Raw genomic sequence first — 27,777 nt, forward strand, 5'->3', positions numbered from 1 at the left:
GTTCCTGCTTACCTCTGATCCTGGGTGTGTCAGCACACCTCTGATCCTGGGTGTGTCAGAGTGCCTGGAAGTGGAGCTTCCTCTGGGTGTTGTGGGACTGGCTGTGAGAGGGTTATTTTATAGTGATAAGCCTACACTCAAAGAAATAAATTCACATTGCTGCATGAGCATGCCCGTGTGGGGGCACACACACACACACACACACACACACACATACACCACTCATTTTTATTAAATGGGCCTATTGCTATTCATCAGATGAGACTGGGAATCAGGCTGATCCTATCTGACACCCAAGAGCATGGCTATGATGTCACTCTTGGGGCTATTCTATTAAGCATCAGTGACTTACATTCCTAAATAACTGGCAGCACAGATGTACTCCTTACGAGTGATATATCTCCTTATGTTAATTTTGTCTTCCTACAGGCATAAATATGCTGTTTACAAGGAAGGCTTTTGTTTGTGTAAATATGTTCAATTTATGTATATAAACCTCTTTTTATATGTTTGTGTGCATGTGTATATGCATATATATATGTATATATATGTGTATGTATATGTGTATATAAGTATGTGTTCATGTGGGTGTGAGGATAGCGTGCGCAGATACATATAAAGACCAGCGGCTAATGTCAGTGTCTTCTTCAGTTGTTCCTTGCTTTATTTATTTCCTTCCCTCCTTCCTTCCTTTCTTACCTATTTTAAGATTTTAAGACAGAGTCTCACTCTGTATTCCTTCCTGAACTAGAACTTGCTATACAAACAGGTTGGCCTTTTACTGCCTGGCTCTGCCTCCCGAATGCTGGAATTAAAGGCATGCACCAGCATGCCCAGCTTCCACTAAGTTTTCTGAGGCAGGGTCTCCCTGAATCTGGACCCTGGGGATTGGCTCAACTGGCTAGCCAGCAAGCCCCAGGGAGCCTCCTGCCTATACCTCCTTGCAGGAGAGCAAGCGTCATCTGTGCATGGCAACACTTCCTGACCAGGCCATCTCCTCACACTTCCTGACCAGGCCATCTCCTAACCCTTTCTGAGCAGGCCATCTCCTCACCCTTTCTGACCAGGCCATCTCCTCACACTTCCTGACCAGGCCATCTCCTCACACTTTCTGACCAGGCCATCTCCTCACCCTTTCTGACCAGGCCATCTCCTCACATTTCCTGATCAGGCCATTTCCTAACACTTCCTGACCAGGCCATCTCCTCACACTTCCTGAGGCCATCTTCTCACCCTTTCTGACCAGGCCATCTCCTCACACTTCCTGAGCAGGCCATCTCCTCACACTTCCTGACCAGGCCATCTCCTCACACTTCCTGACCAGGCCATCTCCTCACACTTTCTGAGCAGGCCATCTCCTCACACTTTCTGAGCAGGCCATCTCCTCACACTTCCTGAGCAGGCCATCTCCTCACACTTTCTGACCAGGCCATCTCCTCACACTTCCTCTCCAGGCCATTTCGTAACACTTCCTGACCAGGCCATCTCCTCACACTTCCTGACCAGGCCATCTCCTCACCCTATGATAAGTAGGCTGCTATTGGGTTTTTAGTTTGTTTGTCCTGTCTGTTAACATTAGTTTCATGTTCTAACTTAAAGACATACAAACGTAAGTATACGAACTTAAAGTTTCCTGTTCCTCTATCATATACACTTAACATAGGCATTTTTTAAGGCATTTTGAGATCTAGATCAATTGTATAGGGTACTCACAGGCCCTGGACTTTGTCCTCAGTGTTCAGGATCAAGGCCATAAAATGGTCATTGTGATAATGTGTTTATACCTTTGCTCGCATAAGTTACTTAGAGAAATTATTTATTGGGGGGAGGGTGTGCTTTGAAGACATTGTCTCATAGAGCCCAAGCTCTTGTCAAACTTGCTTTGTGTCTGAAGTTGGCCTTGAATTCTTGATCCCCATCCCTCCACTGACTGAGGATTATAGGCATGTGCATTTACTCACACTCAGCAATTACTGCAGTAATATCTTTAGCCTCTTTAGCCCAAAATTAATATTTTGCCATGCATTAATCTACTTATGTATAGATATTCATGGCCAGAGTATGTACGCACAAAAGGTAAGTAGGTTGTTATATCACAATAAGAGACCTTCTCTATGTCAGTTAAACAGAAAAGTCAAAATTCCATCATGAAAATACTTTAGAATTCCAAAACAAGTTATATTCTTCTGCTTTTTCCTTATCACTTGCAAACATAGATTCATATTAAATAGACTTTACTTTCTGAGTCTGCTTCCTTGGTTTTTAAAGTAATAAATTATTAAATATTAGTGTGTGTAAAGTATACTAAAAAACTAGAAAGCAAACTAATATCATGTCTTTTAAAAATGTATTATCTCATTAAAACCTTGAGTGAAAACAATGTAATGTAGTATTTCTTCAGCATAGTAAGGTTACATGCCATCATGTAAAGTGAATGCTTCTTTCTGGATCTGACCAACTGGAAATCTAGCAACAAAATAGAAGAGGCTTGAACTCATGCCAGGCAGTGATGGCACACGCCTTTAATCCCAGCACTTGGGAGGCAGAGGCAGGTGGATTTCTGAGTTTGAGGCCAGCCTGGTCTACAGAGTGAGTTCCAGCACAGCCAGGGCTATACAGAGAAACTGTGACTCGGGGGGGGAAAAAAAAACTTGAACTCAAAACACCCTTGTCTTAGGGTTTAACTGCCGTGAATAGACACCATGACCAAGTCAAGTCTTATAAAGGACAGCATTTATATTAGGGCTTGCTTACAAGTTCAGAGCTTCAGTCCATTATCATCAATGGGAGCAGGGTAGCATCCAGGCAGGCATGGTGCATGCAGGCATGGCTGAGAATGGCTGAGAGTTCTACATCTTCATCTGAAGGCTGCTAGTAGAAGACTGATTTACAGGAAGCTAGGATGAGGGTCTGAAGCCCATGCCTATAGTGATACACCCACTCCAATAAGGTCATAGCTCCCAATAGTGCCACTCCCTGGGCCAAGCATATACAAACCATCACACCTTCATGAAACAAAACAAATGCCTGCATTCTCTAGAAGCACAAATTTTTAAGTATGTTGAGCTGAGTCTGCACTGTGCTTGTCTGCACTGGTTATAGTAATCTTTTTCTTGTTTTTTGAGTTTCTGGATAAGATGGCCACAAGGCACAAGAGTTAAGAACAATTCAACCTTGACCCATTAACTAATTCTGTGACTCTGTCCTCTGGGCTCCACACATGTGCCATGGTGCACACATACAAATACCCTCTACATCATGCACATACACACTATAAAATAATTATTTGTTGCCTCAGCATCCTAAGTGTTAGAATTAAAAGTGTGGATCATCATGCCTGATACTTGATTTGACGTTTTTAAATATTATTTTAGTTCTTTGAAAATACCATACAATATATTTTTATCATATTTAACTCCTCATCCAATTTTCTTTTCCATATCTACCCTCTTTACCTCAACCCTCCTGCCCACCCAGCTTTGAGTTGTATCCCATGTTGCACACCAAGTCTAGTTTGTGCTGCACAATCATTTGCAGACACTAGGGGGCTTCCCCCGGGGGTGTGCTTGACCAACAGCTTTAAAGGAGACAGCTGCTCCCTCTCCCAGAAGTTTCCAAATGCCAGGAGCTTCCCAATCAGTGGTGGGATTTTATTCCTGTGTTGCCCAACGTCTGCTGGGATTGCATCTGACTTACCATGCTGCCACAACTGCCCTTTTGTGTCTGGAAGACATTGTTTCCTGGAAGTCATCTCTGCAGTCTGTCCAGCCACCATTCCCCCAAAGTTCCCGGAGTCTGAGGGAAGAGTTATGATTGATACATCACATTTAGGGCTGAGCACTCTACAGTCTCATATTATCTGGATGTTGATTAGTTGAAAAAGGCTTTCTAATGATGGTTAAGAGATGTACTGATCTATGGGAATAGTGAGAAATCATTTAGAGTCATTATAATACATAACAGCATAATAGTCCTCTTCTAGGGCCAATGAACCGTGTAGCTGCAGGTTGTTGACTGTTAACACTGACAGGAGTGGGATCCATCTCATGGACTGGGCCTCAGAGCCAAACAGAATGTTGTTGGCTACTCCAGAACATTTATGACAGTGTTGCACTGTAGCATACCTTGTCAGGTCATCATTATTGTAACTTGTGGGATACACAGGAGAGTGCGACCGATACTCACTCTCTCCTCTAGCAGCATGGGTCTCACCCTCCAGCACTATATGAGCTAAAAAGTTATAAAAGAAAAAGGAATTTGATGCACGACTGTGATCCTCACGCTTAGGAGATAGAAACGGGAGAAGATCATGAGTGTGCGGTCATCCACGATGTAACAAGTTTGAAGCCAGCCTTGGTCTGCATGAGACCCTATCTCAAAACCTTTTTAAGCTGGGCAGTGGTGGCACACGCCTTTAATCCCAGCGGAGGCGGAGACAGACGGATTTCTGAGTTCGAGGCCAGCCTGGTCTACAGAGTGAGTTCCAGGACAGCCAGGGCTACACAGAGAAACCCTGTCTCGAAAAAAACAAAACAAAAAACAAAACAAAACAAAACAAAAAAACCTTTTTAAAAGTAGAAAGGTGCTGATGGGGAACGCTAGGACCGAATATGTGTGCATACCCTCATCCTCTTAGTAAGCCACGACCGAATATGTGTGCATACCCTCATCCTCTTAGTAAGCCACGTTTTTTTCTTTAACTGTCAACATTTAAAGATAATTTAACCATTTTACTGTTTGGTCCTTACCCTACTTTATTTAGTTGCAAATATTATAAGAGTTTTGATTTCTAATCATCTTTTTTTTAACTGCAAGAACACGGCATTTCTACTCTGTATGACGTTGTTGTTAGAAAAGAGTGGTATGAGCCCCAAACAACTGGCCTGCAGGTGTAGTTCCAAAATGCGGGACATTTGTAATTAGATGCCTGCTCTGTTCTCCCAACATGAAAAAGAAATCCTCAGAGGAGTCAAAGCATCCATGAGACCGTTTTCATTAATGGCTCAGTTATATTGATAAGAATTTTGTCTTTGCATTTCGATCATTTTCTTAACTCTATTAAAGTTGGAAACACTCAAGGAAAAAAAAAATCAGTACCAGCCAAACTTGCCTTACAGCGCTAAGCCCAGGAGCAGGGTTTATTTATTTAGCAATAGTGACTGGGGAGAGCCCTTCTGGCAGCTAATGACCTGCTGGAGCTGTGTGCCCAAGGCACAGCTCAGGGCCATTAGTCCAACAGGTCATTAGCTGACAAACGCCTGACCCCAAGGTCAGCTGACATGGAACCAGGAAAACATTAAAGTGGGATTGCTGAAGTATAGGACTGTGCCAAGGATGTTTCTTTTAAGCATTTGGGGAAATGCATTCGATTGTTCATAAAGTTTGTCTTTTATTTTTTCATTTCTCTTTTTCTTAAAATTGAGACAGGATCTTGCCATGTAGCCTAGGCTACCCTGGAACTTTCAGCCTTCCTGTCTCAGCCTCTTAAGTATTGAGATTTTAGATTCAGGCCACCCCACCCAGCTGGACATCTTTAATTGCCTTTGTTCTGGGGCCATTTTCAGACAGCTGGAGATTAGGAAACCCCAAACACTGTGTGCCCAGTCTACCTGTTTTATAGATGCGAAGTGTGCTATAACAAAGCAGAAAGAATGTAAAGTGTCTTCTCCTTGGGTTTCAGTTTGTTGTTGCTGTTGTGGCTTACAGCAAGGTCTCATGTACTGGGGGGTATAGTATAAGCCACCACAGCTAGTTTATGCGTGCTAGGATCAAATCCAAGGCTTTGCCAGACATGGTGGTATATGTTTAATTCTAGCATTCAGGGAGCAGAAGCAGACAGATCTCTGTTTGAGGCCAGCCTGGTCTGCAGAGTGAGTTCCAGAACAGCCAGGGCTACATAAGAAACCCTGTTTCAAAAACCAAACAAACAAAAAAAAATATCCCCTAAAAAAAGGGGCGGGGGGGGGGGGCTTCGTGTGCTAGGCAAGACTACTCCTACTGAGTTGTTTCCTCTCATCTGTTCATCTTCTCTTACCACACCCATTCATCTCTTCTCTTCTCTCTCTCTCTTTCTCTTTCTCTCTCTCCCTCTCTCTCTCTCCCTTCCTCCCTCCCTCCCTCTCTCTCCCTTTTCCCCTCTCTGTCTCCCTTTTTTCTCTCTCTCCCTTCCTGTCTCTCTCCTTTACTCTCTCTCTCTCTCTCTCTCCCTCTCTCTCTCTCGTTCTCTTTCACTTCTTTATTAGCTGTTTAACACTCTCAGAATTTGAAATTTGAAGTTCAAGTCAACCAGCCCCCAGGTTTTCTTTGAAGGGGGTGTGGTGTCTTAGTCAACCCTATTGCTGTGAAGAGACCTTGACAGCTCTTACGAAAGAAAACATGGAACTGGGGCTGGCCTGCAGTTTCAGAGATTCAGTCCATTATCATCGTGACAGGAAGCATGGTGGCATACAAGAACTGAAGAAGTAGCTGAGAGTTTTACATTGGGATCCATAGAGAACAGGAAGAGAGAGACACTGAGCTTGGCATGGCCTTTTGAAACCTCAGAGCCCACTGCCCTTTCCTCCAACAAGACCACACCTCCTAAGAGTGCTATTCCCTGAGTCTGTGAGGGCCATTTTCATTCAGACCACCATTCCACCCGCCCTTCATGGGCTTGTAGTCACATCATAATCCAACTTCAGAAGCCCTGTAGACTATCAGTCTGAACCCAGTTTAAAAGTCCAAAGTTCAAAGTCTCTTCTGAGACTCATGCAACCCCCTAACTGTAATCCTCTAAAATCAAATCAAAAAGCAGATCACATACTTTCAACTTACAACGGCACAGAATATATATTAGTGTTCCAGAGGGAGGGACAGGCATCAGAGAGAGCAAATACTGGACCAAAACAAACCAAAACCAGCTGGACATAGACCGCCTCTCCATGTCTGATGTCAAGGTACTCTTCAGATCTCTTCAACTCCTTTTATCTTCGTTGACTGAAACACACTTCTCTCTCTTGGGCTGGTTCCACTCCCTGTTAGCAGCTCTCCTTGGCAGGCATCCCACCATTCTAGGGTCTCTAATATTTTGGGGTCTCAATACAATCCAGCTTCACACAGTGGCCTCTCTAGGCCCCCATGCAGGGACACATGTGCCTCTGACAATGCCTGGCCTCCGCAGCTTTCCTTACCCTAGGTAGAAATTCTGTCATCCCTTTCTTGTGTCATTGACTCTAAAGCTGAAGCCGCATGACCAAAGCTGCCAGTCCTGCTGCCTGCTGGGGCTGGAGCATGGCCACCTCGTTCAGTCACATGTTCATTAGCTTGCTTTTTTCCATGGTTTCCTTTGCCGCCTAAGATTGGCTGTTCTGAAACTTGTTCTGTAGACCAGGCTGCCCTTGAACTTAGATCTGCCAGTCTCTGCCTTTCTCTTGTGAGGGTTTAAGGTATGCCTCACCATGCCCGAAGCTTTTCTTTACTTTCTTTTCCCGAGTTGGCGGCTTGGCTGGGGTCTCGCTCTGAGGTCCTTGCTCCTTTTCCTCCACGTAGCACTAGACTTGTCGTTTACCTGTCCTCACTTCCCATGTGCCTCTCTCCTCTCACTGTACAGGCCGTGGTTTTCCCTGCTCCGGTTGCTCTTCTCATTATAAACCTGAAACCTACTCAGAAGTGTGTGCTCCACCAAGGCTGTTAATCCACTGCTCTTCAATTTAGCCTCAGGCAGATTCTTTTTTGGCTGGGAGGCAGGGTAGGCAGGGGGGGTGGTGGGGACAAGGGCAGAAAACATCTACCTTCTTCACCAAAATATCTCTAGGCCACACATTAATTAATATTCTTCTCCTTTGAAACTCCCTGAGCAGGGCCCCCACAGTTCAACCGCCCCCCGGCCCCAGCACCACTGTCTTCCATGCTTCTACTAGGGTGGCCCAGTAAGCCCAGCTTACAGAGTCCAGTCACTGTTCTAGTTCAGAGTCCCAAAGTGTCCCATATTCTTCCAGGGAAAAACATATTTTCACCTATCACAGCAATACCTACATCCCTCATACCAACTTCTGACATAGTTAGGGTTTCATTGCTGTGCAAAGACCATGACCATAGCAGCTCTTAGAGAGGACATTTCACTGGGGCTGGCTTACACTTCAGAGGTTCAGTCCATCATCATCATGACAGGAAGTATGGTCCCATACAAGCAGACATGGTGCTGTGGAGGTAGCTGAGAGTTCTACATCTGGATCCACAGGCAGCACAGAGACGGACACTTTGGTCTTGGGTTGGACTTTTGAAACCTCAGAGCCCACCCCCATTGATGTACTTTCTCTAACAAAGCCACATCTCCTAATAGTGCTACTCCCTCTGAGCCTATGGGGCCATTTTCATTCAAACCACAGGGGTCGGAGGAACACAGTTACTTACTTTTTGGAGCCCAGTACCCAAAGACCACATTGTTTAGAATTCCCCTGAAGGTTAGGTTTTTGAAGAGCTGTAAAGGTATTTAGTTAAAATATAAGTATAGTTTTAGACAAGCTATGTTGGTTTTAATGCATGAGTTGTGTGTGTGTTTCTAGACCTTCTTTTACAGAACAAATGAAGGGATGCTATGGAATTGTAAATGTCTGCCTTTTATTGTGGCCCAATTAGAAATGAAACTGGAACCTGAGCCCTGTACGTGCATACATGGTATAACTGTGGGCTTTATGGTTGTGAGGTTACACTTTATACAAGGCACCACCCCACCATCCCTCAGCAGACATCAGAATCCCCCCACACACACTCCTCCCCATGAATCCCCGGAAACAACATGGAGATTATCAGCCACAAAGAAGGAACTAGGCAAGTCACCGAAATAGTGCCCCTAAGCCTGACAAGGCACTGACTGTGACATCCTAGCCGTGCTGGCCTTTTTCTGCAGCCATCCCCATGTCAGAGAAGGTGGTGAGCAGAACAGTTGGCAGTGATGCCATGGTACATCATGATAGCAGAACTGCCTTGGGTTTTACTAGCCATTCAGTTCTCAACAACTATTTACAGTTTTTCTAGTAATACAACTTTTCTAACAGTATCTCTTTTTCCCCTTTTTTATTCCAATTTTTAAACTTTTAAAATCTTCCATTTTTCTGAATTAAATTTGGTATTTAAATTGGTGGTTATTTGGCTTTGGACAGTGGTAAATAATCAGTGGTCAATGGTTAAAAAAAATACCTTTATTCAAAAAGGATTGCTTCTGGGGTTTGGCAAAATACAGGACAACTGTGGCAAGTTTGAAACGAGCCTAAGCTACAAAGTAATGAGACTGTGTTTCATATAAAACAGAACTCACAGAACTGTGACTAGAACTTCTGTAAATGTTGACCAGACTGAGCACGGGTTGTTGGTAATCCCAGGTACCTTTTCCTGGATGAGTAAACCAAGGGGGGCAGGCGTTCCTGAGGGCTTCCAGCTCATCTGTGGGCAACTTCCTTAGTGATCTATAAAGACTGTGCCCATTGAAATATGCTACACTGTATGCAAGGTGTGACACAGTTACATATTTGAATTCATTTAGACATGGACCAGGACCATTCCATTATTAGGGGAAGGTTTTTATTGTGGATAAGAGAAAAACTATCCAGAGGCATCTGAAAGAATCCAAAGCAAAGAGAAAGTAGACTGGAAATGGCCGTGCCTATTGGGGGGGATGGGGGAGCTGGAGAATGGAGATTGTGAGCTAGCAAGAGAGAGAATAGAGCATAGGTGGGAGGGGGTGGGTTAGGAGGAGAATGAGTAGCTGCGGGAAGGGAGAGCCAGGAGGCTAGGGTGGACTTGGAACTCTATAGTAGGGACTTGTGAGTAGAGACTGAGGTAGCCTGGGGGCCATGAGCTTTGGTCTGCTGATAGGCACCATGGGTGGCTCTGTGTCCCTTCTGCCAGAGGTAGGGGAAAGGACTCCTTTCGATACGTTGGAATTGGTTTCTCAAGTTCCTGCCGAAGCAGCCAGAAGTCTTACTATCCACCTTGAGCTCATTTCTGGATGTATGGACGTCCTGAGACCTAAGAGTCCCATAATGGTGTTTTAACTACGAATCTCTTTAAGTATAATACTTAGTTAAAGGAATTTTTAAATTCTTATTTTTTCCGGGGAGTCTGGGAGGACAGGTGCCACGCACCAGTGTGGAAGTCAGAGGACAGCTTACCTGCAGGAGTCAGTTCTCTCCTCAGGTTATGGAACCTGTAGTTACAATCTGTGCTACAGAACAGGTCTAGCGGCCTATCTTTTAAAAAGCCAAGTTACAAGAGAAAAGGAATTTTATTTAGTGGCCACATTGGATTTCATACTTTCATGTAGAAAACTGAAGTTTTCCCAAACCTTTCTGTCACAGGTAGCTTGTTAAGCATTGTATCAGCTGCTCTGAATCAGAGGTGAAGATTATCTACTTGCTGTGTTTTTGCTGCACCTGTCCTGTTGGCCGTGCAGTCCTCCCTGCTGTCCCTCCTTAGCAGAACTTCCAGCTCAGTAGAACAGATTGTCACCCCTCCCACAGAAACGCAAGGCCTTACGCACCTGGCAGCATTAAAAAGCATCGCCCAGCCTCCATCCAGAACGTGTGAGTTAGAGCTGTGTGTAGAGCTTTCAGCAGCAACTTCATTAAACCTGGTAGGATGGAGTGCGAGCCTTCTTCCGTGGACCCCAGCGATGGCCGCATCAAAGCCACTCATTTATATTAATCAGCATGCAGAATAGGGCTCATCTGGGCTGTTTGTGCCCAGCTGGTGGCCGAGTAGACTTTACCCCTTTGGGATTTGGCCACAGCCGCTGCTCTCTGTGTTCTTCAGAGGTCACTGCCTGAGTGGGGCTGCCAGCCCGAGTGCTTATGCTGAGCACTGGGAGTGGAATCCACCTGGACAAGACAAGGGATTTGAACCCAGTCTGTGAATGTAAAGAACCTTCCAAATACTGGATGGGACCAATGCTCTCCATAGGAGGATGCTAATCTCTACCCAGGCCTCACCGCCTCACTTTGGTAAAAACCTTTTGTTTGGGCTCTCGTGTGCCCCATGCTTCATCTGTGCTAGGAAGAACCAAAGGATGATGCCACTGCGTGATGCCCTGAGCTTCCTCTGTGTCTTGTCTTTATTTTATTTTCTGTGTACCACATTGTGTGCCTGGTGCCCTCAAAGGCCAGAAGAGGATGTCGGATCCCCTGGTGCAGGAATTACAGATGGTTGTGAGTTGTTGTATGGGTGCTGGGAGCCAAATCCAGGTCCTCTGCTAGAGCCACGGAGCCCTGGTAACCCCTGACTGAAAACAACCTTTTGAGGGTCAGCAAGATGGCTCAGTAGGTAAAGGTACTTGCTGTACTAGCTCATGACCTAGATTTAATCTCCCTCACATTTGAGGAGAGAGCCAACTCTCCAGCCTTCACACAAGCTATAGCACATGTACACACATACACATCATAGACACACACATCATAGATACACACACACATCATAGACACACACATCATAGATACACACATACACATCATAGACACACACATCATAGACACACACACACATCACAGACACACACACATCATAGATACACACATACATATCATAGACACACACATCATAGACACACACACATCATAGATGCACACATCATAGACACACACACATCATAGACACACACACATCATAGACACACACACATCATAGATACACACATACACATCATAGACACACACACATCATAGATACACACATACACATCATAGACACACACATCATAGACACACATACACACATCATAGATGCACACATCATAGGCACACACATCATAGATACACACACATCATAGACACACACACACATCATAGACACACACACGTCATAGACACATACACATACACACACATACACGTCATAGACACATGCACATACACACACATCATAGACACACACATCATAGACACACACATATCATAGACACACACATATCATAGACGCACACACATCATAGACACACACATATCATAGACGCACACACATCATAGACACACACATATCATAGACATACACATACACACATCATAGACACACACACACATACACACATCATAGACACACACACATATAGACACACACACATCAGACACACACATCATAGACACACACAGACACAGACACACACATACCATAGACACAGACAATAAATTCTTAATTTTCTTTTAGTGTGTGTGTTGGTGTTTTGCCTGCATGTAGGTCTGTGCACCACATGCATGCCTGGTACTGCAAAGGATAAAGGGGGTGTTAGACCTCTGGAACTGGAGTTATAGACAGTCATCAGCTGCCGTATGGGTGCTGGGAATTGAACTCAGGTCCTCTGTGCTTTTACCATTGATCCATCTCTCCAGTCCCACACAGCAACCCTTTCAAATTACATTAAGCTCCACTGTGTCACCTTATCACTCAGCTTCCCTGGAGCCACAATAGCTTAGATTCATCTTTTTTCCCTAGAGATTTAGTTATATTTTCGTTAGCTTTTAATTCAAACTGGCCTGGTATGCTGGCTAAACATCACAGCGTTCTTGAATCCAGTCCACCCATCTGCTGCTAACTGACAGGACGCCCGAGTCACATTTATTGAGAAAGGCACAGCTTGTCCACACAGAGTACTTACTACCACTTACTGATCTTATTTTGCCTGGTCTAGAGACTTTTGACTGACAATATCCTGTAAATCATTTTGTGGATATAACTCGGCTTGAAGCATCTCTAGGAGAATACACTCTTGGCCCTCTCCCAAGGGGGGAAACATTATTTTACCCAATTACAGAAGCAGCATAATGAAAAGGGGGTAAGGATATAATATGGGATCTGTTTAAGCAGTTGTAAATTTAGCCTTTATAACTATGAGTGGCTGAGAAAGGTTGGACATTTTTAATAAAGCCTTCTGGTCTCCGCCACTTTTACATTGTGGTTTTCCCTCAGACCTTTTCTTTGTGTGTGGAAGCCAAACGGACTGACCTCCTTTTGCTTTCAGAATACCTATTGTATCATCCTAGTTTATAGCCAGCTTTTCCTCTTTAAGACTGCTTGGTAGACATCTTTGTACAGGAACCTTGCTTCCTTTGGAAGGGGAGCTGACCACCATCTACTTTTCTCCGTTTCTGTTGTTTTAATTCTTTAATTGATTCTCTGTTATTTTCACACATCATGCACCCCAGTCCCACTCATCTCCCCATGCTTCTGTATCCACCCTCTGCCCTTGCAGCCTCCTCCACAAAGGAAAGCAAAGAATAAAAATAATTCAATATAATAATAAAATGCAAATATAATGGGTTCAATATAAAACCCATGTCCCTGTGGAAGCTGTGGCATGTTTCAAATAGTCACGCAGGATACCTTTTTCCTCAAACAGCTTTACTTGGAAATGTTCATTGCAACGAATTATTGATCTGGTTTGAGGCCTCTGGCTTCCGCTACACTATCATTCCTGGATCCTCAGCAGGACTCCTCTGGCATCTCCTGTTGTTGCCCTGGGTCAGAGACATCCTGCAGTTTTATTCTGCAGAACCTTTAGTTCTTCATGTACCCAGCAGCTCCTAGAAGAGGTGGATGTTGGAGTGAGACAACTCAAAGCCCTGGATCTGGGCCTGGGTGGTAGCTGACTTGTTCAGCTGAGCTCAAGCCATCAGAGGCCAGCTCTCTACCACTGCCTGGGTGAGAGGCAGGGATCGCTCTCCTTAGTGCTGCAGCTAGTGAATGGCAGGGCCAGCTCTGCAGCTCTGGGACATCAACGTGGCTCTGAGCAGGGATGTCTGTGTGGCCTTTGGTGGTGACATGGGTCACAGACATTGACACAGATCCCCTACAGCTTCAGGACCACAGAACCAGACATGGCCCTCCACAGCTGCATGGGCCAGGGCACCAAGCTGGGCCTCATCATCCTCATGTTTCCATTCCAGGTTGTCCTCTCTTAATAGTGCACAAATCATTCTGCTTCTCTTTCTCTGCCTCATACATGCTCATTGCAGTGGTGCCCACCCATCCACCTCTGCATGGTGCCAGTGTGCCTCTAGTCTTCCATCCTGGATGCTTCTGCTTCCCACTCCATATATGGCAGCGACAGTGCCTCTAGGTCTCAATTCCCTTTTTTTTTTTTTTTTTTAATGAAGACAATTTATTATAGTTCTCAGGAATGAGAACTTAGCATTGATTTCTTTTGGTTTGCTTTGGGTTGGGTTTGTCTCGTGGTGCCTACAGCTTGGGCACACTAAGCAAGCCTTTTCCCTCTAAGCTGCATGTCCAGTTGCAGTTGTGTTATCTTTAGTTAGATCAACTATTATCTTGCCAATTATCTAGGTAGACCATCAGTCGTAGTGTTTTTCAATGGAAATGATTTTATCATCATTCTCCATGCCTTAAAACCAGCCTGGGCAACTTACTGAAAACCGTCTTCAAGGTACAGGGAAAGGGAGGTGTGCATGTAGCTCAGCAGTGGAGTGTCAGCAAAAGTGAGGCCCTGGGTCAATCCCTAAGAGCACCAAAAGGAAAAGACAAAATCGTCACAGAAGGCTAATCCATGGACCCAGACCTGGACCAATAGGCGTGGTAACGTGGGAGGTGGAGACTGTATGGATCTTTGCCCCCCAGGAGGAGGAAACTTATGGGGCCTGCCCCCCAGGAGGAAAAGACTTATGGGGCCCCGCCCCCCAGGAGGAAAAGACTTATGGGGTCCTGCCCCCCCAGGAGGAGATTTATGGGGTCCTGCCCCCCCAGGAGGAGGAGACATATGGGGCCCCGCCCCCAGGGGAGGAGACTTATAGGGCCCTGCCCCAGAACTGGTTCTCCAATACAAAGAAAGCATTGGAGGTATAGACATACTACTTTATATAAACTTAGCAGGTTATATTTAAGTATTTAGGAGTGAGAGAGAGTGTGTCTATGTGAACATTTAAGAGGCCGTGAATTTGAGAGAGAGCAAGAAGGTACATGGGCGTGGCTAGAGAGAAGAAAGAGAAGGGGGATTGTATTATATTTTCAAAAAATAAAAAGTTATAAAAATAAAATAAAATTTGAGCCATATATATATACATACATATATATATATACATATATATATATAGTGTAGGGGAAAGGAAGTTTTAAAAAATATAAATAGTAGTAATATGAGCTATTCCACCCAAGTCCATACATAAAAGTTTTCTCAAGTGTACCTGATATTACAGTTTAAGTCGGCAATGTCCCCAAGCTTCATGGAGACACTTGGTCTTTGGTTGGTGGCATTATTTGGGAACATTCAGGAAGGGTGATTTTGACCCTTGGGGGTCTGTTATCACTAGCTGCTTCCTGACAGCCATCACGTCACTGCCGCCTTCTGCTGGCTGCGCCCAAGCTGTGGGTCTTTTCTTAGAGTTGTGAACTAGATGCTCTGAAAGCACGAGTCCAGACAGCTCGCTGCTCGCTTCCTGCAGCTGCTTCTCTCAAGCCTTTTGCTTCACAGCAATACAAAAGTCACTAGTACCTTGCCTGACTACAAATGCTGAGATTTATGGGGTTCGTTGGTGGGTGGTAGTGGGGTTTTTGATTGTTTGGGGGTTTTGTTGGTGGTGGTTTGGTTTTGCTTTTGTGAGGACAAGATTTCTCTGTATTATCCTGGCTGTTCTGGAACTCCCTCTGTAAACCAGGCAGGCCTTGAACTCAGAGATCTACCTGCCTCTGCCCCTCTGCCCCTCTGCCTCTGCCAAGTACAGAACTAAAGGCTTGTACCACAGGCTTGACTGAGATGTGTACTTCTAGTAGAATTTTCGAGCTCCAGAGAACCCTAACAAGCCTTCTTGTGAAGCTCCTTCCCCTTACATGTGAAGGACACTAGAACTCAGAACTGATCAACTGCAAGTCTCACAGCAGAAGTATGGAGCAAGCCTGAAACAGTATGCAGATGGCATCGTTCTTGGATCTGCTGTGCCCTCTTGCATCTGCCTTCCCTCGGATGCCAGGGTCCTTCCACTTTGCTTTTCCCTGGGCCTGAAGAACAAAGACTTTGAATTTTTTTCAAAGTTATTCTTGTCTAGAGCACCTGGAGAGGAAGTTTCGGGGGGTTGACTTTTAGTTTCTAGATTCCCCTCTGGCTGCCACTAGTTCTTAATATATTTTTTAAAATTATCTACACACACACACACAACACAGTCACATTTAAAATTATGTTTAAATCATGTACAAACGCACACGCGCACATATACACACAAACACAGACACACTGCATATGTGACAGTCACAGGACAACTTGGGGAAGTCATTGACTTTCTTCCCGCCACGTGGGTCTCGTGTGTCATTCATTGTCAGCTTGGCAGCAAGCACCTTTACACACTGAGTTGATCTTGCCAGCCCTTCATAGCACTGTTGATGATGTAAATTATTTCCCAAGAATCTCAAGTTGGGACAGGAGACACGGCTCAGTGGTGAAGAGCACTTGCTGCTCTTGCAGAGATTCTGGATTTGGTTCCCAGCATCCAATGAGACAGCTGTGAGCCGTTTGTAACCACAGTCCCAGGGGCCCTCTTCTCCCCTTCATGGATACCTGAAGTACACAGTGCACATGCAGACAAGCAGGTACACACATACACATAAGTGTATTTTTTTTAAAGAGTGTGAGCCAGGCATTCCAGCACTCCAAAGGCAGAGGCAGGCGGATCTCTGTATGTCTGAGGTGAATTCTAGCCAGTGCTGCCTCTGCTCAAAAAAAAAAAAAAAAAAAAAAAAAAAAAAAAAAAAAAAAAAAAAAAAAAGCAAAAGAAAAGAAAGAAAAGAAAAACAACAAAATGTGAAATAAATTTACTACATTATATATTACTATATAAATATTTGCAGTTTTAAAGAAGGATGAAAATTAAATCCTTCATTCTTTGATATAATTGTTTAAATTAACATTCCAGGCTCTGAAAAGGCATTTCTACGTGCAGTGTACAGATTAGCTTAGGACACGGTCAGCTCCTTTAGACTGTTCCTGTTCTTAATGCTCTTCTGGTTGCCATAGCTGCAGAGGTACATGTTCAAGTTAAGCCACTTGTAAGTACAGGTCATTGATATAAACTGTGAACAAACTAAGAAAAAAAGCCAGAGCAGAATGTTTTTGTTGCTTCTGCCGCATCTGTGTACTGGCTGGTTGTGTGTCAACTTGACACAAGCTGGAGTTATCACAGAGAAAGGAGCTTAGGTGAGGAAATGCCTCCATGAGACCCAGCTGTGGGGCATTTTCTCAATTAGTGATCAAGGGGGTAGTGCCCCTTGTGGGTGGTGCCATCCCTGCGCTGGAAGTCTTGGGTTCTATAAGAGAGCAGGCTGAGCAAGCCAGGGGAAGCAAGCCAGTAAGGAACATCCCTCCATGGCCTCTGCATCAGCTCCTGCTTCCTGACCTGCTTGAGTTCCAGTCCTGACTTCCTCTGGTGATCAACAGCCATGTGGAAGTAAGCTGAATAAACCCTTTCCTCCCCAACTTGCTTCTTGGTCATGATGTTTGTGCAGGAATAGAAACCCTGACTAAGACAGTCTGGTATTTCAGGGTAAAAGAAACCTTGATTATCCAGAGCCAGATCTCCTGTTAAAAGTTCATGCTGTCATTTTGCATTGAACACTGGACTTTCTCTTTGTAAACCCCTCTTCACATGGCCAGAACTGGTCACCGAGCCCCAACTGTTTCAAAACCATAACATCTCTTAGTGGGTGCTTGATCTGTGTTATGTGTCCAGCCGTCAGAGAGCTCTTGGGATGGATGCTGCGTATATAAACTGTAATGTGGTCTGCTGCTGTGTGTTCAGTTAGACCCTCATAGACCTATTGGCGATAGTCAGTCCTTCTGGGTTTGGGAATAGGGCTTATCTGATACTTTCAGGAGAAAGACATCCATTCATTTTTCTCTCTTCCCCACTTAAATAACTCAGCACATCTGGTGGTACTGTAGGGTCACTGTGCTTCTCGTTCCTCTGTAGCTTGTATTGCTGTAATATTCCTTAAAGTATTTAGTTACTTATAGACAGTGCTATCTGAAGAGGGGAGAAAAAAAACCTATGGGTCATACAAATTAGCTCATGTGCAGAGATAGGAAAAAATGCCTTTAATCTGCAAAATTTCCATATCAGCAGCAGTATGCAGTGTGAATGTAAATATAGGTAAATGTCCATGTGTTAAACTTTTAAAGCAGGTCTTTTTTCAAATCAATGTCATTTTCCTCTAAGAAAATGTGTATTAAACACAAGGTACCAGAGATTAAAGCACCTTCATGTCTCAGAGTGTATCCCTTGGCTTACTTCAGTTACAGCAATGATAAAAGCTGAAACAGAATCCTTTAATTCAGTCAGAAGTGAGCTAAGCTTCGGGAAACCAAGAGTAGAGCTCAGATGCACACCGCACAGCATAGGAAGAAGCTAAATACACGCGAGGGCTCGGTAAGAGGAGGGTGGGCTGGCTTTGTGGAACTCTTGTTTGAAATGGCTGCATTGAACATACCAACTCTCTAGCTATTTTATTCTTTTGAATTAAGACGCTTTATGTAAACAATTACAAAAAGACAGTTACTGTTTTCTGCTTGCTTCACATTGTGAAACAAATTCAACACTCTTTGATTTTGTTTTTTTTTTAATAGTTCTGTCAAAATTTTCAGTGTTTATGGTATATTTGACCCAGGGGTCCAATTTGACTATGTCCATAGTGCGTTACCTTTTATTGTCGTTGGTGTAACAGGGCCGGAGACTTTAGCACAACTGACTGCATGATGGCAGTACACTCAGGCTGTAACACTCAGCACACAGCATGACCGCCAGAACTAGAGCAAAGGCCTCGTCCATTAAAGCCATAGTTCTGGGAATGCCTCTGCAGGAACTAACCTTGCTTTTTGGCTTCTGTGTTCTGCAGTTCTGTTTTTGGCTAACTGTTCTTGTTAACTGAAGTATGTCAATCCAGAACATGGTTCTTGTGCTTAAAAGTTCACCCTGAGAAAAGCTCAGATCCCAAACACCCAGTGTAATTGCCAGCCAACTAATAAAGACTTTCTATTGGCTTTATCCCATAGCCCATCAGTCTTCACCAATGAATCCCCACAACAGTTCAGTTGTTCTGAGGCAGGGTCTCTCTGTGTAGTCCTGACTGTTTTGGGATTTGCCATGTAGACCAGGCCAGCCTTGAACTCCCTGACATCTGCCTGACTTTGCATGGGGAGTGCCATGATTTAGGAGTGTGTACTGCCCCATCCGACTCCATGGTCTATTTTAAGTACAATAGAACAGACACATTGGAAAGGTGAGCAATTTTCTTACTGTTGTTTGTTCTTTCTGTACTACGTATGAAAATTAGCATTGTAATGACTCCCAGAATGGGAGACCTGGAAAAGTAGCCACTTGACAGAAATAAACATGCAGAAAATTAATTGAGTTAATATAATAGTTCATTCATCCTCTGTTCAAATCCTACATTGTGACTAAATGGAGCTGCACCTTGGGTCATTCATTCCATGTTTTTCATGTCTCTTTAGGTTGTGGAGCTTTTAGCAAGTGCTCTTATGGACTTGGTGCACGGGGTATACCAGGAGAACTCTGCTTCCACCAAGGTACGGAATTGCAGGCTTGTAAACCGTTACCGTTCAAGTGCTGCAGACTGGGGGCAGGCGGCAGACATTTCCTTCCAGCTTTATGTACGTGATTTTTTTGTTTTTCTTCCTCTCTCTTTTTTTTTAGATTAGTGTTTTGGCTACAAATTCATGGCCATACGCTCAGTACATGCCAGCTTTAGCCAATTAAAGCCACCTCTGCTCCTCTGGCTGGAATCTCAATGTGTCCGGCCGCAGCAGCCAGCCGGGCAGACACCGGAGCCCTGCCGCCTGGCAGGTGGCACAGTCATGAGGGGCTCCTGGCAGGAAGGGTAGCTTCTGCCGAGTTGCTGGGCCAGCCTCTCCCCAGAGAAAGGAGGCTCTGTGTCAGACAGCGAGCTTGAGCGTGGCTGTCAGGAGGGGCAGGAGCAGGAGTGAAATGTCTTTTATATCCAAGGTCCAGAAATTTACTGCATTGTTAGAGTCTCTGAGGTAGAAACTAGGACAGTTGCACAGTTGGATTGTTTTGATTAATTTTATAGGTTTAGAATTAGGGCTTTTTGACTCATTTAACAGGTCATCTCAAGAAAGGTTAGGTTTTATTTCCTTAAAATGCAGTTATTTCATTCAGTGGGAGATTAGATGTGAAGTGCATGCTTCATTGCCCACCACCGCCATTGACCATGATACCTACTGTTAGAAGGGATTCCTCTCGATGTCATTACTGTAACTTCTTTAACTCCTGCATTAGCAAGCTATCACTCACTGCAAATTAGGAAAAATATGCTTGTGTGAATGTCCTAAGCATTAACCCGTCCACTCGAAAAAAAATTAGAGGCAAATTTTACTAAGAATGAATCTAGGGCATGAGCAACTTAGATTTAAAAAAAAGAAATTAAATCTGAAGTATAACTCGGGAGCTCTGGATGGTTACAACAGTGGTTAGTGAAATGTAAAGACTTTTGTACCTCAGACATCTGCTAACATTTGACTCAGGGACGGACACATCGTCCCCATGAGGCGTCTCTGACCTCACCTACATAGCACATTGGAATGTGGGGACCTCACAAGATGCAGACCGCAATGAACTGTGTTTGCAAGACTTTCAAAGAGTAGCTCTCTGTGTGACTGAAGGTTAATATCAATGGTCGGGGGTAGCTTATATCGGGCTCTACTCATTGGAAGTTATCTTGCACATAATATGAAGATGATGGCCAATAAACAAGTGACATTTTAAATGATTTACCTGCTCATCCTTGGGGGATGGTCTCATTTTATGGAAGAAAGTCTACAATTTAGAGCTGATAATAGCATCCAAATTTAATGTCTAAATCTTATTCCTTAATGTGTTTGAGGATTAGATTTGAACTCAGGGTTTGTTTGTTTGTTTGTTTTTTAATTAGATTCCAAGTTCCATGTGGTTTTTAAACTAGATAATCTATTTGGAAAGAGAATAGAAGAAGCAGCAAGGGGTTACTGGTGTAACGGAACAGCCACTGAGCAAGCACCATTTGCTGATTTTACCATTAGCTAATAAATTTCCCTTAAAAAGTACATATATATACTGCTTTGTTCATCTGCCCTTCCGCCTCCCCAGACAGATAGAACCCTTTAAAGCACCTGAGTCTTTTCAAAGCAGTTAAGATCCAGAATGTAGCTAAACCCTTTGAAGATCAGGTATTGTTCAGTAATGAACATAAAAAGGTGTAGTTGACCACAGCAGTCATTGATACAGCCTGCATTTGCACCCCAGGTTCAATTCAAGTTAACCACACTTTCCTTCCTAACCAGGACCCTCACCACCCCTTCCTGTGTGTGCTTTCCACTACCGTGGAAGGAATGGCTACAGAAGCAAAGAGAGAGAGATCACCACACACGCGCGCGCGCGCGCGCGCGCGCGCGCGCGCACGCACACATGCACACACACCACGCATATACGCACACACCACACACACACATACCACACACATATACACACACCACACACACATATACCCCAGGCTGGCAGGCTCACACACACACACACACACACACACCACACACATATACACACACCACACACACATACACACCACACACACCACACACACACCACACACACATACACCCCAGGATGGCAGGCTCACACACACACCACACACCACACACACACACACACACACACACACACACACCCCACACATATACACACACCACACACACACCATACACACATACACCCCAGGCTGGCAGGCTCACATATACACACCACAGCCACATATACCCCAGGTTGGCAGGCTCACACACACACCACATACACACACATACCACACACACACACACATCAGGCTGGGAGGCTCACACACACACCCCACACACACACCCCATACACACATACCACACACACACACACACACATACACACACACACACACACACACCCCACACACACACCCCACACACACCACATACACACCACACACACACCACATACACACACACACACACACCAGACTGGCAGGCTCTCTCTCTCTCTCTCTCTCTCTCTCTCTCTCTCTCTCTCTCTCTCTCTCTCTCTCATACACACACACACACACACACACACACACACATCAGGCTGGCAGGCTGTGGCATGACTGAGAAGTTGCCACAAGTAGAGGTCATATGGAAAGTGAAGCCTGCACTGTGGGTCTGTTGATCAGCCTCCGCACGCAGCCTTGGGGCAATTCATCTCACAGAAGAATTGCTTTGAGAGTCAAGTTAAGCTGCAGACCGTCCACCTCATCTCTCAGGGGCAAGAGAATACAATAGTGCTCTGTTTTCTTTGTGCTAAGTTAATGCAGTAATGGAGATCAGTTAGTGGCAACTTAGCGTTCTGTGGTGTGGCATCTATGGGGCAGGTAGGTACATTAAAGTGAGAGAGAATTGGAGCTGGGTCAATCACTTTTTCCAGAAGGTAGTACCTAATTTCCCTACAGCCATGAAACATAGAATTTAAATTGCAAGTACTTAGCAGATTGCAGGTAAGTTGTGATCATGGAAATATGCAAAGGAATTCAGGGAAACTGTCCTTAGTTCCACTCATGGAAAAGATCTTTGTGTTTGCATTTACTACCTCGTGAACCATCTCCTCCTTACCATAATAGTTAGCCCTTGGACTTTTTAAAAAATGTACCTAAGGAAAAAATTTTTTACCCATTTTGTCTAATTAAAGAACCCTTTAATCCCAGCATTTGGGAGGCAGAGGCCAGCCTGATCTACAGAGTTCCATGCCAACCAGGACTACATAGTAAGACCTTATCTCAAAAAAAAAAAAAAAAAAAAATTTAAAGATGGTGCTGAAGCGATGGCCCAGTGATGAAAGTGCGTGTCGTTCTTTCAGTTTCCAGCATTCATGTTAGGCATGTCACAACTGCACGTAGCTCATTTCAAGGAATCCGAGGCCCTCTGGCTTCCTGGGGCATATGCATGCATGAGTGTATGTATAACATAAACTCAGGTAGATACACATAAATACACACAAATAACCAATTAATCTGAAAAGAAATGAGGAAGAAAAAGGAGAAGCAAAAAAAAAAAAAAATTAAGTAGAGAAGCAGCTTTTGAAGTGGTCATTCACCATATGTTTGCATTGCCAGCCCAGGATGCTTTACTACAGTCTCCCACTCACAGCACTTCCTTTTTATAGAAAGGAATAAAATTCTTCTTCAAAGTTCCCAACTATTCCTAGGTTTAAAAGCAAGCTGCTGTCTCCACTAATTCAGATGTGGAATTCTGTAAGCCTTGTCTTATATATTAGTGATGCAAAGGGAACCGTGCCTCTCCTGTACCTGTGTAAACTACTACAAAGGGTAACTCAAATGTTCTTGATCTTTTTAATGATAGTGGCGTGTGGTTTTAAGGTTAACGCCAAAACTAGAACCTTTGTTCATAGATTACAGATAACATACTGCAGAATACATTCCTGACCCCTGGGAGGGTCAGTGCTGGGACAGGAGCCAGGGCTTGCTGCTTGCTAGGCAAGTGCTTTACAAGTATAAGCTCTGCTTAGACAAAGTACGCATGTTCTCATTGTACTTGATAAATATATCTTTTAACACTGGCTTTGATTTCACAAATCAAAGTATCTTACCATTTCAACAGAGATACATTGTTGCCGTTGCTCGAGCACTTATTTCCTCTAACGAGCAACTACATGATCAGTAAGGAACTGGACATACTGCCACACTTGGTGCACAGACCTGTAGTTTCAACACTGGGGAGGCAGAGGAGGATTGATGCAAGTTCAAGACAAACCTGCTCTACACAGTGAGGACCAGGCCGACCAGAGCTACACCATGAGACATGGTCTCAACACTTAAAACCCAGGTGAAACACTGAACAAAGCCGGGAAGAAAATATTTGATTCCCAGGACCCACATGGCAGCTCACAAGCACCTGTCACTCCAGTCCCAGGAGGTCTGATGCCCTCTTCTGGCCTCCAAGGGCACGAGGCACACACAGACATATGTGCAGGTAAAGTACCTATTTAACAGTGTAACAATAACAGTAAGAATTAGAGGAGAGGTCGTGCATTTGAGAGGGACTGGGAGAGTTGCATGGAGGACATGGGAGGAATGGAAATGATGTAAATACAGGACTTACCTCAAAACTTTAATTAACTAATTATTAATTAATATTAGGACATGCTCTTCTGTCCTTAGCAAAGCCTGCTTGTGCAGTCGGGCTCAGGCTGCCACTGGGACCCTGGAATTTAGGAGCTCTGTCCCCACTGAGATAAACCAGTTCACAGCGCCTCTACTGCTTCTGCAGCAGGCTTATGCCGAGCACCTGTTTCTCTGGGAATCTAGAATTTTCTTGCATTTTAGGCAAAGAGAGCCTATACGAGCAGCCCTGAGAAAAACCCAAGCCTGAGTCTCCAGTGACGCTGACCACATTTCATGCACAGTTCACACTTATTGTTGGGAGTGCCAAGCATGCCCTGTGGCTCTGCTGGGGTGTTCTAGTGAAAAGCGTCTAGGCTCCAGCCACGGAGACACCTTCCCTGTACTGCTTTACCTTTGTGTTCTTTCACTCATGTGTGTGTGTGTGTGTGTGTGTGTGTGTGTGTGTGCGTGCGTGCGTGCGTGCGTGTGTGTGTGTGTGTGTGTGTGCGCGCGCGCGTGCGTGTGTGTGTGTGTGTGTGTGTGTGTGTGTGTGTGTGTGTGTGTTTATAAAAAAATTGTTTTGAGACAAGGTCTCACTGTTTAGCCTAGCTATCCTGAAACTTGATATGTACCCCAGGCTGGCCTTGAACTACCTATCTCTGCCTCCCCTGAGCTATGATTAAAGGCATGATTTGACCCTATACTCTGCAGTGACTCTTCCTAATATCATCAGACCTGAGGGACTAGAATGAAAGAGAGGGAGAGAGAGGGAGCGAGAGCGCTTAGTGGTTCAGAGCACTAAGTGCCCCTCCTCGGATGACTCTGGTTCCATTCCCAGTGTGTACACGAAGGCTCATAACCATCCGTGATGCCTGTTTCAGAGGATCCATCACCCTCTTCTGTCTCCACTGGCATTGCATACGTGATACACAGACAAAACACCTGGATAAAATAAAAACAAACATTCTTTAAAAAAAATTTAAAATTGGGCTAGTAGGTTGGGGTTGCTAACATGCCCATTTTCTAAAATCAGCTCTGTTTGTTGTAACCTAACTTAGGGATCTAACCACAGCCCTTAGTTAAGGCAGGCCTCTAACCCAAGTTGGTTCTGAGAAGAGGAACACACACAGCTCCCCTGCCTTCATGCAGGCCCTGCTCATGTTAGCTTGGCCCCAAACCACAAAAGGAAGAGAGTTTAATCTAGCTCTCTGGAGAAAGACCTGGTTAATGAACAGTCACTGAAGTTGCAGAGGTCCACCTGTGTTTCTAAGCACAGTTAATGCTTTACATATTAGCCATAGGTTTTGTAGGGCAAGATAATCTTATTATTATGTTTGTACTCCTCTTCCTTTGGCTCCTAGCTTTCAAGTCAAGTACAAAAATAAGACAATTGAGTCTATTTGAAATCGTAGGTGCTTACTCGCTCTACCCACCTGCAGAGCTGTGGGCCACTGTCTAAGACATGAGAGTAAGATGACTGTGTTTGGGCTGGCAAGATGGCTCAGCAGGTAAGAGCACTGACTGCTCTTCCAAAGGTCCTGAGTTCAAATCCCAGCAACCACATTGTGGCTCATGACCACCCATAATGAGATCTGATGCCCTCTTCTGGTGCGTCCGAAGTCAGCTACAGTGTACTTATGTATAATAATAAATAAATCTTTGGGCCAGAGCAGTCAGGGACTGAGTGAACGGAGTTGACCAGGGTGAGCAGAAGTCCTAAAAATTCAATTCCCAACAACGACATGAAGGCTCACAACCTTCTGTACAGCTACTGTATGTACTCATATACATAAAATAAATAAGAAAAAAAAAAAAGACTGTCCTCATGGAGGAAATGACAGGAGAGAAATGTAAACCAGACCCATCTAGTGGATCCAAAGAGGATCTGCTATTTGAAATAGACCTTAGAGGGTGGAAGCCTGGAGGAGGAACGCGCAGTGAGAGGAAGCATTGGAGATCGGGCTTCCTTCCTTCCTTCCTGTAACAGTAAAGGGTTAGTGAATAAGGACACTGCAGCTAGGTGCTGGGGCTCACACCCGGTCCCAGCCCTCAGCACTCCAGAGGCAGAGGCCAGCCAGGGCTACAGTGTGACCCTGCCTTTAAAACAGACAAAGAAAAACCCAAAAAGGCCCCTGCAGGGATGCTTCATGGAAAGGGTGGAGGATCTGTAGTGCCGGCATGCAGAACTGAAGCCATGTTTACAAACTGCAGGTGGGTAATCCAGGCGATTCTGAGGAGGTCCTGAGGGTGGTCCATGGGAGGGAGTTGCTTGCTGGGTTTGCTTCACATGCTTATGCTTGCCCTCAGTGACATTCATATCCCTGCCAGCAGCGGCTTTTTAGAAACCACGTCTCCATACCCAGTTGGGAGTATTTTAATAGCTATCCTGCTTAATTATTTTTATTTTAATCAAAAGTGTTGCCATCTGGTGGGGCTTTTGTTGTCGTTGTTTTCTTTTTTATCATCCTTACCAACTTTAAGTCTCTTTCTACAAGAATATAAGTACCACTGTGTTTCTAGTACCAAGACAGAACCTGGCATACCAGTAGTAGCCCCAGCCACCAGTTGCTAAATTATTTAGAAAGCTCCAGAGTGATGGTAATGGAAGATTTTTGTCATATTTTTAATATACAATATCTTATTAATATATAATAAACTTGGAATATTTAAAGTGCCCTATCTGATGTCTAGACATATACAAGGACCAAAGAAATTATCACAATTAAGTTGATAAGCATATATCACCCCAGTGGTTTCTTCTTTTATATTCCTCCATCCTGTACCTTCTGCTGTGAGCCATAGACAATCTATCATCACTGTAAATTAGCTTGCATTTTTGCAGAACTTTATATAAATAAATCTAGAAATATCAACCCTTTGACTGGGGTCTTTGAACAGTTACTTTGAAATATATCCATACTACAAATCTGAATAGTTCATTTCTGCTAAAATGGTATTCAGTTGTAAGCATCTAACACAGTCTATGATCCACCTATTGGGGAAAATTTGAGATGTTTTCAGTGTTAAAATATTCCAAATGAAGCTATTGGGAGCATTCATGTGTGAAGTCTATATAAAAAAATGGACTTTCATTTCTCTTGGGTTTACATAGGAATAACCAGATTGCTATTTATTTTCTTCTGTATAGAAAACTAGTAGTGGACTTCATGTGTCATACAATGGGTATATCACACTCTGTGCTGGCTAGTTTCCATCAGCTTGACCAGGCTAGAGTCATTGTGGAAGAGAACATTTCAGTTAAGAAAACATTTCCACCAGGTGGGCCTGTGGTGAACTTTCTTGATTGATGATTGATGGGAGAGGACCCTGCTTACTATAGGTGGTGCAGCCCAGGGTGGGTGGCCCTGGGTGCTGTAGGAAAGCAGGCTGAGCAAGCCATGGGGAGCAAGCCAGTAAGCAGCACTCCTCCATGGCCTCTGTATCAGCTCCTGCCTCCAGGTTCCTCTCCTGACTTCTCTCAGTAATGGACCATTGCCTGAAGATGTAAATGAAAGAGTTCCCTTTCCTCCCTCCCCCCCCCCACCCCACCTCCGCCCGCCTCAAGTTGCTTTGGTCATGGTGTTTTAGCCCAGCAGTGGAAGCCCTAAGACAAGCTTTCACCTGCTGAGC

The 27,777-nt window shown here is 44.4% G+C and overlaps 1 protein-coding gene across 3 annotated transcripts in view; it reads left to right on the top strand.

Annotated features, from left to right (window-relative positions):
- Pdss2 (decaprenyl diphosphate synthase subunit 2) overlaps positions 1–27,777 on the top strand; it is a 233,881-nt gene that overhangs the window by 144,124 nt on the left and 61,980 nt on the right. For all 3 annotated transcript variants that reach the window (XM_031348481.1, XM_031348483.1, XM_031348484.1), the window contains exon 4: positions 19,469–19,543. In XM_031348481.1, coding sequence (XP_031204341.1) covers positions 19,469–19,543 — 75 coding nt within the window. The remainder of the gene's footprint in view (positions 1–19,468; positions 19,544–27,777) is intronic.

This window comes from Mastomys coucha, unplaced genomic scaffold (genome assembly GCF_008632895.1).
Source record: "Mastomys coucha isolate ucsf_1 unplaced genomic scaffold, UCSF_Mcou_1 pScaffold3, whole genome shotgun sequence".
NCBI classification, from domain to species: domain Eukaryota; kingdom Metazoa; phylum Chordata; class Mammalia; order Rodentia; family Muridae; genus Mastomys; species Mastomys coucha.